The 17,479-nt window shown below is 41.6% G+C and overlaps 1 protein-coding gene across 3 annotated transcripts in view; it reads left to right on the forward strand.

Moving 5' to 3' along the window:
- Positions 1–17,479, forward strand: part of EIF4E3 (eukaryotic translation initiation factor 4E family member 3) — an 83,997-nt gene that overhangs the window by 48,903 nt on the left and 17,615 nt on the right. The window contains exon 7 of one of the 3 annotated variants that reach the window (XM_066351810.1): positions 1,742–3,646. The exons of the other annotated variants lie outside the window; for them this stretch is intronic. Within the exon in view, the coding sequence (XP_066207907.1) occupies positions 1,742–1,788 (47 nt within the window). The 3' untranslated portion in view covers positions 1,789–3,646. Of the gene's footprint in view, positions 1–1,741; positions 3,647–17,479 lie in introns of those variants that run through there. 3 annotated transcript variants of the gene reach the window in all.

A 17,479-nucleotide genomic window follows, 5' to 3' on the forward strand; every position in this document is an offset into this window, starting at 1 on the left:
TCCGTACACAGTGTCTAGGCTGCTTCGTGTTACAGTGCAAGAGTTCGTAATTGGCACAGAAACTGTATGGCCCATAAAGCCTAAAATATTTATTCTATACCCCTTTCCAGAAAAAGTTTGCTGAATCTTGAATTTGTGCATTTCTGTATTCCCCTTTGCCAAGGCTCACCTGTGGCGAATCGAGCTTCCTCTGCTTCCCAGGACTCTCCCACATCTGATGCTCTATTCTGCTGTCTCTGTGACTGGTTCCAGTCACAGCACTCTAGTGTCCCTCACATCCAGAAGTGATAAGACCTTTGGGGAGTTCCTGTCTCCTGACATTTCTCCTGGAGTCCAGCATCCCTGGACTGTGGCCCCTGGGCACTCAGTGGCACTGTGTGTTTCATCACAGAGCAAGCCAAGCTTTCTTTGTTAAAACACACACACACACACACACGAAGTGAAATATTTGTAAAGTTCTCCTTGTATTCAGTTAAATCAGTTTGGATTACAGGCCACCCTCAGCAGTGCAATTCTCGCCGTGTTTTGTCCAGGGAAAGAGAAGGTGGGGTCAGTGTCCAGGATGAACCTGAAGGGAAACGGTCCCATCCCCACCCACTAGTCTGAAGGCATCTGCCCATGTTAAACCCAAGAGTTGTGTGCCACTGCAGAGTGAAACCGGCCAGCCTACATGTGCCTCCGGGACATCTTCACTGCTAGTGGTTACTGTGTGGCAAGATTTTAACATTTTAGAAGCCAGTAAGCATAATTTATGTACTCATTGATTTTGTTTTATGAAACATCACTTTTTAAAACTTCTTATTGTAAAATAAAGATACAAAGATATGGAAAAACTACCCAAAACAAATGTGTAACTTAGTAAATTGTTATAAGGAGAACATTCTTATAAGAGCACCCAGGTAGGGGTGGGGGGATAGAGCTCAGGGGACCCTGCATGGCCCTTGGTTTAATCAGACCCAGGCCAGAGACTTTTCCACTGAAGAGAAGAGAATCTGCCCTTGCTTCATGGTGACGGGTACCCAGGTCCAGAAAGGAGATCCACAGTCTTGGCCCTTTGCCTTGAAGGAAATGTTATGTATTTCATAGGTCTCCCATTTCCCACTTTTACTTTTTAAAATTTTAAGTCTTGGAAAAATATTTTTGATAATTTCTTAGTCTAGAGTTTTACATTGTCATTGGTAATTTTACAAGCCAAACAGGAGAGGTGGGAGGAAAAATAACGCTTGGAAAAAATAAGACATCAATTTTATGAAGCTTCACTTCCCACAGAGGACATTCGGAGATGGGGAGACATAATTGCTACCACCCTTCTGTTGTTTGTTTTGTTTTGTTTTTGTTCTGTTTTATTTTTAAAGGCAGACTTTGAATGGCCCTGCCTTGGGTCAGTGAGGCCCCTCCCAACTCCCGCACTCTGTGGGCGCACCTTTCCCTGCGGCGCTCGCTGGCTCCGAGCTGGGAGCCACAGGCTCTCCGTCCGCCCGCTGTCTGAGTGCTGCTCCTCTCCAGCTCAGTATAAGAAGCAGGCAGCGTGCCCACTGCCTGTCTATTCCTTGTTTTAATTTTCATTACTACATTCCTCAGGAAACGCACACCTTACCTAACAGTTACTGGCACAAAAAGGTATTTGAATTCTTGCCAACATTTGGGGAAACTGAATGAGATGCCTTAGAGAAGGGTTGCCCCATCCTTTGCTTAAAGTTTTCTTTCCTTTTTTTCTTTTTTGTTTTTTTCTGTCCTTTAGCCCATGAAGAGCATCATGCTTTTGAAGGTGGACGTGGAAAACACTAATTGCACTCTGTAAAGAATTCTTTGTCCTTTGCTGATTGGTTTTGGAAACGGTCTTAACAGGAGGGAGAGTGAAGAGGAGATGTGCCGAAGTCCGATGCTGGTCAATTTAGAGTGGGTCTCTGTCCTTGCAGACCGGGCAATTAGGACTCAGAGTGGCAGGGGGGGTGGGGGAAGATTGTGTGGGGTTTTTACTGTCACGTTGCTTGCTTTTTTTTTCTTTCTAAATTCTGTTCTTTTCATTCCAATTCCTTTTGCCCATTTAAATTCCTTATTTTATCTAATTCTTGTTTTGTACACTCTCCTTTCATTGAGGCACAAGAAATCAGTTTCCCTTCAAGGTACTGTACCTAGTTAATGAAATTTGCATAACTGTGACAGGACCACTTTTGGAAACCAGGCTGCACTCGAAGGAATACTGGCCATGGAACCTGTCTTGATTGTTTGTGTGACACGTTCCTGTATACTAGGCACTGGGCATTGCTCTTTCTGTCCTAGGTAAAAGAAAAACCACACTTAGTCAGATTTTGTGCTGACAGCACACACTTTTATTTTTACTTTTTAAAACTTTTTTTAGCTATAAAAGGAAAATAATAGTTGGGTTGCCTGACATGAAAATTATAATCACAGTTTAGTATCAGGATACAAATCCAACTCGAGGATGGGACTCTGTGACATCTTCCTACCCAGAATTCCAACCTGGCCTTTTCAAAGGAAGCTTTAAAATGGTGACAAGAAATTTCTCCAAATAAGAAACTATACTTCTGATTTAAAGAAGGAATACTTTAATTGTTTAAACTAAGCTTCTTGCAAATTTTGGGCATGTGTACCCACCTAAGGTTTTCCACAGCAATTTGATACATTTTGTTAAATGACCCCTTTCCTGCTCACATTGTATGTCATTTCCAAAGATCTGGAGTCCTCCAAAGTTAAATCTCATTTCCAGGACCAATGTGAACATTCACGAAGTTGAATTTTGATTGCATTCTGTTCATATTAGCTTTGGGAGTTGTTAATATATATTAAGTTACCAAAAAAATAGTGGTTTTAATAGAAGGAAATGGCCACCCTCTGGAACATCAAGACTTGTTCAAAGATGCCTCTTTCCCTCCATGACTCTGCCAACCTTCCTGTGCTTCTTTCTGACAGAGGCAGGCCCGTCTGAGGGTGCCTCCTCCTGCTGGCGCTTCTTGGAGTCAGGGCCACTGATGCATGCTTACACATTTTGTAAAATGTGTAATGCCAAGTGCCCAGAACTTCAGTGTACCCAGGATTTTTAATTCCTTTTGCAGTGTTGACCAGCAGAGAGACATGGAGGTACTAAGCCTTCATCCTGTGGTTTGTAAATAACATTCTTCATTTAGACAGTTGATAGGACTTTCAGCAATATCTAGTTATGAAAGTTGGGCCCTTCATTTGCATTACTAACCATATCAACTATAATAACAATGATTGTAGGTTTTGTTTTTTTTTAAATGCTTTGTTTCTCAACTTTAGTTTCTTCAGTGATCTTAATATGAGGTATAAGGATATCAGACCCATTTTTTCAAAAGCCTGGAACTTGTTTCTTTAAATATTATACTAACATCCAACTTGTTTTTATTATCCATTAAGGATTTAAAAAAATTATTCTGTACATGAATAAAAACTCTTTTTGATAAGTATTTTTTCTGATAGATTAGAAAAAGGATATAATTGACTTATCTACATTATAATTGTCATATATACTTCCATTAGTAAATGGATTTTGAAGTATTTTTATTTCTGAACTTTATTTAAAAGCATTGTGGTGACATGTTCAACTTTTGCATGTATGTCGCTCTTGAAGTAAAAATAAATAAGTAGGAATGTTAGGCTCACATTAATGTTTTTCTAGTTACATTGTTTATGATCATGAAACATGGCTTTTAACACACAAACTAGACTCTTGTCCCACAGGACTTGTGCAACTATTTTTGACCGTATGGAAAATACCAACTGTGAGAGGATTTAATTTGTCTAAATTAAGAACCTATCATCTTAATTACATTAAGAGATTATTTTGTCAGATTTTCCTTTAGACATTGTTTTAAGTGAATATTTAATTCATAGAAGATGTTACATGAGCTAACGTGATTGACCAGTTTAAAAGCCTCTCATTACCTTCTTGGATTAAAGAAGCCAGTACTCTTCGGAGATACAAGGAAGTATTTTCTGGGCCATGTGACTTTTATGTTAGGGCAGTAGACGCATCTCGACCAATGCTGGGGAAAGTGAGACCTTTCAGTAGAATCCTGTTTTTGTTTTTCAGCCAAGTCCTTGCAGGTGCAGTCTAAACTCCCCACACAGATATACACCTAGCCAAGGAGCTCACTGTCCTGTCTTTGTGGTTCCTCAGGGTCTGGGACCTGGAGCTTGGAAGCCAGCTTGTTTCTTCACCTCCCCTCATCGCGGAGGTTGTCAGAGCTTTGGGGCTTCACTGTTTGCATCACGAAAGTGCACTTATTAGATAAGGATGAGTAATACTCGTTTACAGTAACTCGTCTATATTTCACTTTTCCTTTGGAAGCACTCCGGAAGTGCTGACTCTCTCTGTTGAAGCGAGAGAGTGCTACTCTCCCTTCACTGTTCCACATCTCTGAAATGCGGGGCAAGTTCAGAGTGAACATATAAATTTAATGTGGCTGTTAAATTTATGGTACAATTGACAGAAAAAATGAAAAGAAAAACAACTCTAATGAACTTGACTCTAACCTTCTCAATTTCATTCCTGAATTTAGTTCATGTCTGTATCTAATACACAGTCACAAGGCTTTATAGTTAAAAGAAGCTTTGAGTAAAGTTGGGTCCACTAGATACAATGTACAATCTAGCCACAGAACCTCTTCGCTGACTCTATCCTTTCTTAAAGGACATGGGGCTGACAAGCAACAGTGTGGGCATTGAAGTCTGCAGGCTACATCTAGTCCAGGATTCCTTAAACCAAGAACATGCAAAGTCTGTCAACCTAACCCCCCCACAAGTCACCCTGGTCAAGTATCTGATCCGGTCAGGACACTGATAAGACTATATACATACTCAGACTTTCTTGTTATTAACAGTTCACATTTGTCATTCTCACTGTGTGCCTACAGTGGTGTTCCAGCCTGGTGTTTGAAAGTGGCCTGATTATGACTGCAGGTGGGCATTGTTGTGGGAACCTCACCTGGGCACTTACACTGAGCTGATGGCATTCGGAGCCATCCCATGGTGGCGCTGCCTTCCAGCCAGCGTCTGGCTCAGCAGCATAATGTATTCAGCTATATTTGTATAATTATTTTAAGAGTCTACTGCATTTTACTCTTATGATTTTATAAAAACTAGATACTACCAATAGAAGTTTAGCTCTCCTATACCTAGGAAAATGCATCAAAGATAGAATTCTCCAGATATACTTTGAAAAACCTCAAACCTTAGGCTTTCAATGAGCCTGTAAACAGTTATGAAGAAAAATAATGAAATAAATTAACATATAGGAAATATTCAACTATTATGCATAAGAAAAGTAAAACTGTAGTTTGATTTCTTTTTTAGCTTTCTGAATATGAAACTCCCCTTTTAAAATACATTGGCCATTCACTTTTACTATATTCTATGTTTCTATAAGATTTCACTTATTACAAATGAAAGTAGAGGACTGCCTGTAGAAGTTTATTTCCTAAAAGAATATATTCAGATCAATTAAAAATTACTTAAGAGTTTGGTGACAGGACTGTAGAAAGCTTGGGTAGTTTCTCAGCAGCTGAGAGCAGTCAGGTGAAGAGGAAGAAGACAGGAAGCAGGGAGCGGAGAAGCCCGGGAACCTGGGCTGCAGTGCGTTCATTAGGTGGCTTGTTCCTCTACTTCTCCCATGAGGAAAAAGCCCCAAACAGCATCCTCACACGTCAGCCTCTACTGTTGTGTGTTTTTATTTTCTATTAAGAATCTAAGAACACTTCTGATTTAGGCCAACCCATTCAGGCTGAAAGTCACCTTCTGCTGTTGTACAGGTACTTTCATCTTGCCAACAATACAACATTTCTAAAAGAAAACTCATAGACTCTTAGAATTTTAGAGTGGAAGAGACCTTCGAGATCATCTATCACTGCTTCCCACCCCTTCGCATGCAGAAGGATCCCTGGGAGCTTACTTCATGTGCAGATCTCAGCCTGGACTCGGGAGAATGACTCAGCAGTCCCGGGGGGCCAGGGTCTGCCTGTCCAGCAAGCTCCTCAGGGACGCTAATGTGGATGGTCCTCAGACATCATTGTGAGAATCCCTGATTATATCCAACCCCCGCATATGACAAATGAGGAAAGCCTCTCCCCCCAACCCCCAGCCCCAGCCCTCTCAGGTGACCTGGTTAGAATGTTTAATACCAATGTCCTTAAGAAGGCTGGAGAAAGCCACTATTACTTTAGACTTGAAAAGCTGATGCTTGTAAATAAGAACTTTATGGCTAGGATCACAGCTGTAACAGGTAGCCCATCTCTGCAAGTCCATAATATAAAACCTTTAATATGGAGTGGTGGCTTTTTTTCTAAATACCATTTCAACCTGTTAAGAGAAAAATTAATGTTCAGAAAAAGTAGTTAGTTACTCCATATGTGCAGTAACTGCTTTCCTGTAATGTCTTATGGCATCTGGGGTTCAGCATCATTGAACTAGATTAAATGAATGTTATAGAGTTATAAAATTGCGTGTAAAATAACACCAAACTGTTCAAATGACTATAAAAGTAGCCTGGGAGTGAATTTCTACTAAAATTAATTGTCACTCCTAGATGTAGCTTAGCAAAGCTGTTACTAAACTAGGAAGATACTGTAATACATAGAAATGTAAAAAAATCAAATAAGTGTTCACTAAACCAAGTGAATGATAAGCAAAATCATTGTTAGTATTTTCTTGTTCATCATTGCTACTGAAATTTAGATTCCCATTATATATGTGTGTGTTGAATGTCCTTTACTAGAATATCCAATAAAAGCAGCCTTTTGGATATTCTATGCTCTTGTGCCCTTCAAATGTCATGAGGTTGAAGGAATCTGTGTTGAGTGTTTTTGTTTTGGTTGTTGCCTGAAAAAATGTTATCCACTCATTTAATGAAATGCAAGATTTCATACTGAAAATTTCAAGTTCTAGTGTTCAAGTCAGAGAACTTAAACTTTTATTTTGGAACAAGTTTTTTTGGGAAATACTCAACTGGTAACTTTGCATTATAGAAAAGAGCATGAGGCAAATATGAGTGCTTCTGAATTTTCTATACAAAATTAATGGTACCTCTCATATTTTTATGTGCAAAGCAACTTTTAGTAAAGATTTAAGGTGAAAATTGTAGTTTTAGCACTTTACATGATGTGATAAATGAAGACTATTGAGGAACTGTGAGCATTTTTAATAAACTTACAAGATTTTTGTTTTCAAATAGAGCTATTAATTTTGTGAGCCTAGATTAAATTCCTCCCAAATTTCTCAGACTTAAATCGGGTAATATGGCTTATAACCACTGTATGGTTTTATAAAAAATGTTTTAACTGTTTTCTCAGTAATCATTTAATAAGAAATCACCATCCCTTTGCACGTATCCTCACTGAGATTTTAGTTTCTTTAAATTATTACACAAAAGGACTTAGAAGCTTAAACTCATGAACACACTTTAGTTTGCACTATTTGTCCCAAATTTAAAATCAGTTAAATTCAAAATTATTCATTCTTTCGAACTGCCTGCCCCGTGTAAGTTGAAGCAAGTGTACTTCCTTCTGTTTTGGATCTGCCTGTGGCCCCTCCCCCACTGTGTACCATCTGTGCCCTGTGCAGTGAGGCCCGTTCACATGTGGCTCCAAGCTGGTGTGATGCCCTTCCTTTGATCTGGCTTCATCCAGTGATTTGCTCAGGATTTTTAAGGTCAAAATGAATACTTTTCTGTTCTAGTTATTTTTTATTTTATATTGTGTGTTATGTTTGATGTTCAGATATATGTGAAAGTTGCTTCTATGAACCAGTAATTTTTATTCCAGCGTTTTGCAGCAGTAAGGTAAGACTAGGCTATACTTTTCTTACTTGAAAATGTAGTGATTTATGTGTTTCATGCAAATGTTCAGACTTTTCATGCAAAAGTTCTTGCTCTTTTCTCATTTGAATCTAGATTGCTATGAATTTTTGCTCTGTCCTTTTTTCCAAGTTTTAACCTAATGGGGTTTCAGAGTTCATTAGTTTGTATAATTTAATCTTTTTTGATCTGTTGCCTGTCATTCTCACTCTGTAACTGGGTTCTTTAATACAGAAATGTTCTTCTCTTCCTTTGGGTTTAACATTTTATGCAGTTTTATTCATCACATTGCTTCATCTCAGTTGAGTTCCAAGTATATGTGTGGTAGTTGTCTTAAGCTTGTTTATCCCAGCATATAGTGAGACTTCCTGTCCAACTGCTGTAATGTGGGTGAGGCTCCCACCACAGTGGTGCCTATGGTGCTCTGACAGGAATCAGCTATTTCTGTTTCTTACTCTCCCCCATTGAACACATTTGGTGATAGTGCTCACTTGGTCTATTAAAGAACACATTTTGCTTATCTTAATTCTTTTTCTTTACCCTTTACTAAGAATGGTTTCATTTAGAATAAGTCAGTTACCCTTGTTTCTTGTTTGTCCTGCAGTTTGCCAATAAGATCCACTTGCCAATTAGATTCAAAGCTCCTATTGTAAAATATAGATTTTTAAAGTGTCACAAAATAATTTACTCTAGCCAAGTAAAGTGAATTTACTCTTCCTTTCTGACTAAAATATCCCTTTGAAAACAAGCAAAAAATACGAGCAAATTCTATTTCCCCCATTCATTTGGAGACTTTCATATTTCTCACTATAGAAACAAGCAATTTCGAAGTTATGTATGTGATGCTCAGGTAATTTGAACAGTGAATCTAGTGAAAAAGTTGAGTGGCAGGACATCACACTCTGAGGCTTTAACATTTCCTAGGGTCTGCTTCTTGTATTGGAGGCCGCTTACTGCTGCCACGCAGTCCATGTGTGCTTTGTATCTAGTGATTATCCGTGCACTTTTTGGAATGTGTTCTTGGTGGTTTTTTACGTGTAGGCTCTGCCTTCCTACCTGAGCTACAGCTTTATAGAGGTCAACACCAATGATTCTTTTAATGTAGTAACTGCTGTTAAAAAAAAAACCTTTAACTGTTTTCACTAATGAATGTGTTTTGTTTTGTTTTGTTTTTTTGAATCTCTGGAATCCTAACAGGAAGATAGGTTTTTTGTTATTGGAAAAAAAGAAAACAGTAGCATTTACAAGGCTCAGCAAGTTTAAAATGTATATCATTGAAATATGTATCTATTTCCCATCATCTGGCTAGGCTGTGGTGCTAACATTTCTTGCCAGAGAATCTAAGTTTAAATCGTAAGCATATTTAACTAGCAAACATAAATCATAAGCCCTCTAATCACAAGCATGTTGAACCCTGGTACCATTTGGACAGATGGTCTGGTTACATGTGTGCTCCTCCTAGCCTCAAAGACTGGGACAAGCTCTTACTCCCCAATTTCCTCTTTCATCCAGGAAACTTCAATCATTTGCTTTCACACATAGAGAATTCTAGAAAGCGTGAACCTAGAGGAAGGTTTCAAGTCCTAGCAAAGTTTTGGGTCTTGTGACTCGTATTAGAGAATGATGGAAGTGAAGGTTAAACTCTAAAGCAGTGTTCCTTTTTTTAGGCAAAAATAGTTGCTATTTCATGAAGACAGCAAGTTATGAGGGACAAGACTTTGATATTCAGCATGTATCTTTTAAAAATCATGGAATCATAAAATTTTAACAGAAGTCTTTGGTTTCAAAGAGTATGTTCCCCAGGTGATTGGTTCTATAGAAATACTTTTCAATAATGCAAACAAAGCTCCTATTGTAAAATATATTTTTTAAAGTGTCATAAAACAACATACTCATAATGATGTGTACTGTGTGGCAAAATGTTAACATTTTGGAAGTCGGGAAGCATAATTTATGTATTCATTGATTTTTCTTTATGAAATACCACTTTTTAAAACTCTTATTGTAAAATAAAACAATGATATGGGAAAAGGACTTAAAACAAACGTGTAACTTAGTAATCTGTAATAAGGAGAACATTCCTGTAAGAGCTCTCAGGTCAAGAAATAGGACTGTGCCAGCCACCCAGAAGCCCCCTCCCCAGTCTCCTCCCAATCACAACCCCAGCTTCCCCCTAAAATAACTATTATCCTGACTTACAATAGGCACCTCCTTGCATTTCTTTCTAGTTTTATCACTCAAGTGATAAACATTATTTTTTTTATAGAAGTTCCTCTTCTAAAGAAAGTTGGGTTCACAAAAGTTATATATAAGCTCTTTAAATGATAAGAGCAGAAATTGATACTCTGTAAGCAATCGTTACCCCATAGGTCAGTGATTCAGCAGAGCTTGACATGCTTCTGTTGTAGTGGGTCACATTGTTCACACTTTTCTATTAATTTTAACAGCTAACATATGGAGTTCCATGCCATCTAAGTAGTTAACTAATTTACTTCACCCCTAACCCTGTGAGACATGTACTGTTATGGTTGTTCCCATTTTCTGTTTGTAGAAACTGAGTTCAGAGAGGTGAACTAACTTGCCCAAGGTCACACAGTGAGTCACAGAGCCAAGACACATGTAAGGTAGTGTGTAGCTCCAGCCAGTTCTCCAACGCTAGCCTGAACTGATGGAAAGCAAAGATTCTGAGGTACAATAATTTGGATATTTCTTATAAGAGCTTGTTTCCAAAAGGATCTATAGCTGTAAGGGAAAAAATGAAAAACTCTGGTCTAGTTCAACCTTTTCCTTTGACAAATGAAGAAATGACCCAGAAAGTATAAAGAATTTGTTTAAGCAGGTGGTGGCAAAGTTGCTGCTAGATCCCCAAATTTTCTGGCTGTTAAAATCAGTAATCTTTCCTTCAATCCATACCTTATATGGAAAAAAAATAATACATTTTCTAATCTTCTTTGTATCAATTCCACAAAAACAGATTTGACTTGAAATCAGTTTATAACTGTGACACACCATCCACTTGCTTACTTTCTCAAGGTTTTAACTAAGAATTTAAATTTTTTACTTGAAATTTGCTTTTCTGTCTTACTCATTGAGTGCCCAATCTGTAGATGCACATGCCTAACACTCTTCTCTAAAGAATGTACAAAAATAACACATTTGACTGGTGTGGATGGCAGGTGAAAAAGAATTACTGGTGTAGTGTAGGCCCTTCCACATATTCACAGCCAGTTCTGCATTATCCCAGCACAGATGGATCATGTAAAATCCCTCTTTTGCTTCTTACTAGTGACCTTTAACTATTTGTGCTGCAAATGCTCTACCAGGGATTGAAAAGGAGAAGAGAGGAAGATAGAATTTGATTACTTGAGCAGAGAGTTACATATCCTAGTAAGAGATCTGGAGATTTGTGTGGGAGACCATGGGATTCTCTCTGGGTTGAACCCCTGTGAGATGCCCAACTTAGCTTTGGATGTTAACAATCAGAAGGGAAGCAGACTTCAATGATGCAAAGAGCTTAGTTTGAAATTTTATTGGGCTGAAATCCCATTAGCTTGTGCCTTGATTGAGTTTCTCATCTTCTCTGAGCTCCAGTTCTCTTATCTTTAGATTGGAAGAGGTAGAGGAGCTTTTCCAAAGCAGATAACATTTAGGCATCCAGCTCAGTACTTTGCTCTGATAGAGTTAGTTAATGGTACTTCCATTGGTTGACTGCATCCATTCATCCATATGGCAGAGTGAACTGATCTAACATTGGCACTTTCCTCTTGAAGTATTGGTCCGGCTTAAGTTGTTTGAGGCCTTGCAAGTTGTTGGTGATAACACTGTCCCAACTTACTAGTCTTCTAGATGCTTGTCTACTTATCTTTCTACTTCATCACACCATATTGGGAAAAACAAATCTGCTTTCTTCACTTGAGCTCTATGTATCTGACTTGTGAGTCACTTTGCCATGAATCAACTTAAAACCTGAATGAACTTTCAGTTAATTATTTTTCTTTTCTGTTTTTTTTTTTTTTATTGTGACAGAGAGAGAGAGAGAGAGATGGGGACAGACAGACAGGAGTGGAGAGAGATGAGAAGCATCAATCATCAGTTTTTTGCTGCGACACCTTAGTTGTTCATTGATTGCTTTCTCATATGTGCCTTGACCGCGGGCCTTCAGCAGACCAAGTGAACCCTTGCTCAAGCCAGCAACCTTGGGTCCAAGCTGGTGATCCTTGCTCAACCAGATGAGCCCACACTCAAGCTGGCGACCTCAGGGTTTCGAACCTGGGTCCTCCGCATCCTAGTCTGACTCTCTATCTACTGCGCCACCACCTGGTCAGGCTCCAGTTAATTATTTTCTAAGGATGTTCTTGCCTTCGTTACTCAGGAATATAAGGAAGTTCAGTTAATGAAAATGTTTCCCAAGCTGAACAAATTCTTGTTGAAGCCTAAGCCCTATATTGTCCTCTGTGGGTTGTAGGCATTGAAATTATCATTGGATGATTTGAAGAGGCTCCCAAGAATTCCTTGCATTTCATGCTATTCTTTTAATCCTGGAGACAGTAAAGCAACGTTGATAGGCATTAATATATTTGAGATAAGGACTGTTTGGGATATTGAATTATTCACTCAGTGAGTATTTATTGAACAACTATGAAGTGCTAGGCACTGGGAATACAAAAGTAACCAAGATATGACATTGTCCCTTTTTCATGGAGCTTACAATTTTTAGTGGATTGGTAAAAGGCATTAAAACTTCTTAACTTGTAGAGCATAAAAAAGGCAGCAGGAAGTGTATATTAAACATCTCTCAGTTCCACATGCTGTGAACTCAATGTATGTTTCAATTAAGAAATGTTTAAAAGTCATACACAGGTTTGTGTAAGTCCAAATAGTGTTATATTTCTAAAGCCGAGTGTTTCACTAATCTAATTAATGATTTTAAATTCTCTAATAATAGTTTTGACACTGAATTCAGTAACCACAAAGGCTGTTTATAATTTGTTGGTGCTTTTCAAACATTTTTAAAAGCCAAGCGAGCCCTTGACTTTTGCTCAGTGATTCACTATGTCTTTATGTGTATACCTGAGGGGTAACCATCATAAAAAGGCCTTTGCGCCAACATGTTAAATATGGGGATTCTTTTACTGTGGAATTTCTAAAGATGGCTTACTCTGTAATTTTTTAAAGCCCTGTAATTCTCTATAAAGTATATATAGCATCTGAGCAAGAAATACGACACGAAGTCTAGGATTAAATAATATCTTGGGGCCACTACCTTATGTATTTTCAGCAGTTTGAAAACTCCTCTAAGTACAGGTTAACAAGACCCGAACATCATAAATAAGCATCTGTCCCTTGACCCAGCTGGGGACCCTTCTGATTATTCATTCCAGAAGTGCCCGCTGACATGAGTCCCGCCTCCCCAGTCTCCTGCCCGCAGTGGTCCTCGGAGATGGGCAGGTCACCTCTTTTCACCCTGTGCTTGGTGTCCTAGCCAAGTGCTCTCCAGGTCATGCTTTGTAGCTCTGATAACTCTATTTTCAACACTGAAGTAAACAAAAGGAGATTCTGGACAGGGAGCCCTCCAACTTTGCACATGTGTGGAAGAGGTTTTTTTTTTAATGTGTTGTAAGTGAGAGCAGGCAGCTCTGCTGCTCCGCCCGCTGCCCCAGCTGGCTGCGGGGCCTTCGCAGCCCTGGCTTACCTTCCACTTCAAAGGCCTGGCTCTGAGAGGGTCACACATTCCCTTGATGACAAATTAATCAAACTAGATTTTCTTGGGTAAGATGGATATGAAAACTACAACTCCCCAAGGCCCAAAAGTCAATACAGCCCTTCTGGCTCTGATTAGAGTAACAAAAGGGTACCTCAGAGCCATCTTCCTCCTCCTGCGCCCTGGATGGGGCTGAAAACCAGCCAGGCTGCGCTCGTAAAGGAGGAGGGCCTTATTAAAACATGTTTCAGCTGCGATCGAGTGCACAGCGAGCCCTCCTGACAGAGAAAATTACTTTTTAGTAGATGCTCACCTTTTGTCCAAAGCAGAGTTTCCTCTTAGAAGAACCTAAAGGAAGTAGTATATTATGAATCTGAAATGTTTATAGATCTCCCCTTTTATGTTTCTGCTGTAAAGATGAGGTTTGAAAAAAGGAAAGAAATTGGCCTGTGATATCTGGCAAACGTTAGAGCTAGCCCGAGTTTGGATAAGGAAATTTACCTCTACCTGGTTGGAAAGGAAATGCCCTGTGTGCAGGGGTCCTGCACCTGGTAGGGTGGGCTAAAGACGGGGGAAGTGCTGGTGCAAAACATGGGCGGGGGGTCCTCTCCACAGCCTGTCCTGCGAGGGGAGTGAGCCTTCCGCTGGATCAGGGAGCCCAAGGTTTCGGTGCAAAGCCCTCTGAGCAGCTTGGCCACCGCCTGTTCTGTGGAGCATCTAAGGACACAGCTCCCATCCTCTTGTGATCGCTCTACATCCTATATTTAGAAGAATTGCTGTTGCACAAAATATGGTCCTTGGATTGTCCTTGGGTGTGCCTCACACCTTTCCCAAAACGACTTCCAGAAATGAAGGGTTCATTCATACCTTTATTTCACAATTTCAGGAAGAAGGCCCAGATAGTCTTCCCTTCGATATGGAAGCAAAGCATGCAGCTGTCCATACCGTGCCTTCCATTTTCATACGTCTGCAGGTCTGCGTCCACGCAGCACAGCCCACTTGATCACCGTGTGCCTAGGGAAATGGGATCGCCTGCGCCCATCTCTTGTTTTTGACACTGGTTTGAAGGTCCTTCCTCCAGGGATCTTTCTGATCCTGACAGGCAGTTTTCAAAACATTTGTGGCATTCCAGGACCCTTAATAATTAAAGCTATAATTTAGAGTCCAGCAATGAGCAAAATGTACAGAGATTTCTCCCTTCCATGGTGGGCTGGGTCCCGGGCTGTCTCCCCACCTGTGATGCATGGGCTCCAAGCTGCTGCAGCCAAGGCCCCGGGGTCCCCTGCCTTCCACCTCCATCCCCCCCTGCTCACCGGCCCGGTGCACGAGGGTGAGCCAGGGTCCCTCTACCATGAAGTTTGTTGAGCTCTCGAGACCCTGTTCTTTCCTGCCATCTAGGAAGTGCTTGAAAGATCCTGCAGCCCCTGTGGCCTTGGCTCACTGTAGTGTGGACTGTTGGTCAGTGTAGCACTAACTTGAGAGTTCCCAGGTCTTTCCACATCTCCTTGTTCAGAGCCCTCCCGGAGAGGCTCAGCTCTCTATTGAATGGAGGAAGGACACTGCTGGAAGCCTGTCAGAGAGCCTTACTTAAGAAAGCTATCCTGCACTGCTGGGGACGGTGCATGCTGGGAAAGAGTGCTGTGCTTGACGTGAGAGGACTAGCTCCTGCCTCCCTGCACTGCACTTGCTAGTTTGTGACTTTCAGTGAGCTGACTTTTCTGAGCCTCAGTTTGCTCACCTGGGGAACAGGAAAGATGCATCATTGAGTGGGGGCATTGAGAAAATGTGCTGAAGACCCTGTACAAACTGTCAGTGTTGTTCTTTTGTGGATCTCTGTGGGATAGAAAAACGTGTTTTAAGTTCGCCCCCTTGTATTGGGGCAGCGCCAGGTGCAGGAAAGGCTGCGGGTGCCCGCCCTCAGGGCAGCAGATTGTAAATTGTGCACTGCCTTCCTGCTTAAGAGGGGCCATTGTTTTCTATTGTTTGCTGGAGAAGGGTTTTTTCCGAGCCAGTTTTTGCTGGAGTGCAGGGAGAGAGAGAGAGAGAGAGAGCAGAGAGAGAGTCTGGAGGGTGAGTATGGAGAATAAGTCCAGGTTGTGGAATGGGTGACCAAGTCAGGGCTTCGGAGCCCTGATTTCTGCCCGGCCTGTTTGGCTGGGAAGTGCTGAGACTGGTGGGGCCTGAGATGGGAGAAAGGGAAGCGGTCTTCCCTGCCTGTTTGCTCGTCTGCTTCTGTCCGCCGTTAGGAGACTTTAATAAACGGAATGGCCCACCATCTTCTGGCTCCACAGTTCCTTTACCGTCTGCTTGAATCCAACCTGATCCTGACTGGCCATGTAGGCGGCCACTGGCTTCACATCTGGCACAGCCAGCAGAGTTTGGATCGGATTGGTATGGAGCTGCAGGCACTCGAGGGATGAGAGGACTGGTCATTGTTATGGTTCCCCATGGTGTCTTTTTGGGGACTGTGGGCTGGATGTTTTTACAACCCTGTGAGAGGAAACTGAGACTTCTGTGCAAGATGCTTTCCAAGGTCAAACCGGGCAGCAGCAATGGCTTGAACTGGAGCAAGTGCTTGAAAAGGAGGCCAACTGGGTTTGAGAGCTGCAGATGCAGGCTGAGTTCCAGTGGCGCCTGGAACTGAAAAGGTCTCTGGAGAAGGAGAGCGAATGGGTTCATGAGTAGCAGTTTGCCCTGCAAGTTGAACACTGGCAGCAGCAGTTGTTGGAGGAAGAACTGCAGGTTCAGCTTCAGGCTGAGAGCCGGCAGCACAGGAGCCGAAGATGGAGCTGTGCTGGCCGAGTGGCTCTGAGTCAGCAGGAGCAGGCGTTTCCAGTTTCTCTTCTGAGGATGAGGAGGTTCGGGCTGAAGCTGCCGTCCACACACTCAGAGATTGGCCGGAGGTCGTGCAGAAGGTAGAAACCCAGCAGCAAAGAGTATCTACTGAGCCCTGGTAGGCTTGCTGTGATTGTGGAACATAGAGGTGGATGGCATCACGCTCTCTGGAGCAGAGCTGGAGAGATTGGCCACTGGTGCCATGTGCTCCTCCTTGGGGCAGCGTCTTCAGAGCTGCCATGACAAGAGAGATGAGGGGGAGGCCTGAGGCCCCATGTGAACCTAGTTGCCTGTAATGGACGTTTACCTTGGTGATTTTCATAGACATCTGGGCCGTCTATTGTGGACTGACTCTTGCGCTGTGACTAGAGAGGGACACCAGCTCCCTTGTTGGATGGACATGCCACTTTTGGACAGTATGAGAGACCCTGATGGGATGGTGCAGCTTTGGGGGAGGCCCTCCTGCACCTGGAAGCTGCTCACATCCAGCTGGAGAGACACACCAAGGACACTTTAAGGCAGGGGTCTCAAACTCGCGGCCCGCCAAACAATTTTGTGCGGCCCGCAGACTAATCCACGAAGTTCAAAATATTTTGGATAAAATTAAGTAAGCCTAGGGGCCTACTTGTATTTTTCATTTCTCTAGCATCCTAGCTAGATATTAGCTTAGTTAACAGCAGTTGTGATGCGAACTACAGTTTCTGGTCGTTTTGTGACACTGAGTAAACTGCATGTATGATTGTGCTTGTACTGATTTTTTTTTTGTTTTCAACTGCAGTGAGAAAAGTGTTGCGTAACAGTTGCCTTTTGTAGACCTAGTGCGGCCCGCCCAACGGCTGTGATCTTGCTCTGCGGTCCACATGCTGAGTTGAGTTTGAGACCCCTGCTTTAAGGCTTCTATGGACACAGCTCTGGACTATACAGGCCCTCTCACCTACGGTGGAGTAGGGGGCTGGAGATGGGCCTCCAGTTTGTACCTTGGGCAGAGTGGTCAGGGAGACACTGAGAATGGCACCTTTGTAATTATTGCAATTATATAACTTGTGCTGTTGCTATAGTTTGTTTATATAATGTACCTCATTCCTCACACAGGGATGGATACCTGTGGTGTA

Source organism: Saccopteryx leptura, chromosome 10 (assembly GCF_036850995.1).
Source record: "Saccopteryx leptura isolate mSacLep1 chromosome 10, mSacLep1_pri_phased_curated, whole genome shotgun sequence".
NCBI lineage: Eukaryota > Metazoa > Chordata > Mammalia > Chiroptera > Emballonuridae > Saccopteryx > Saccopteryx leptura.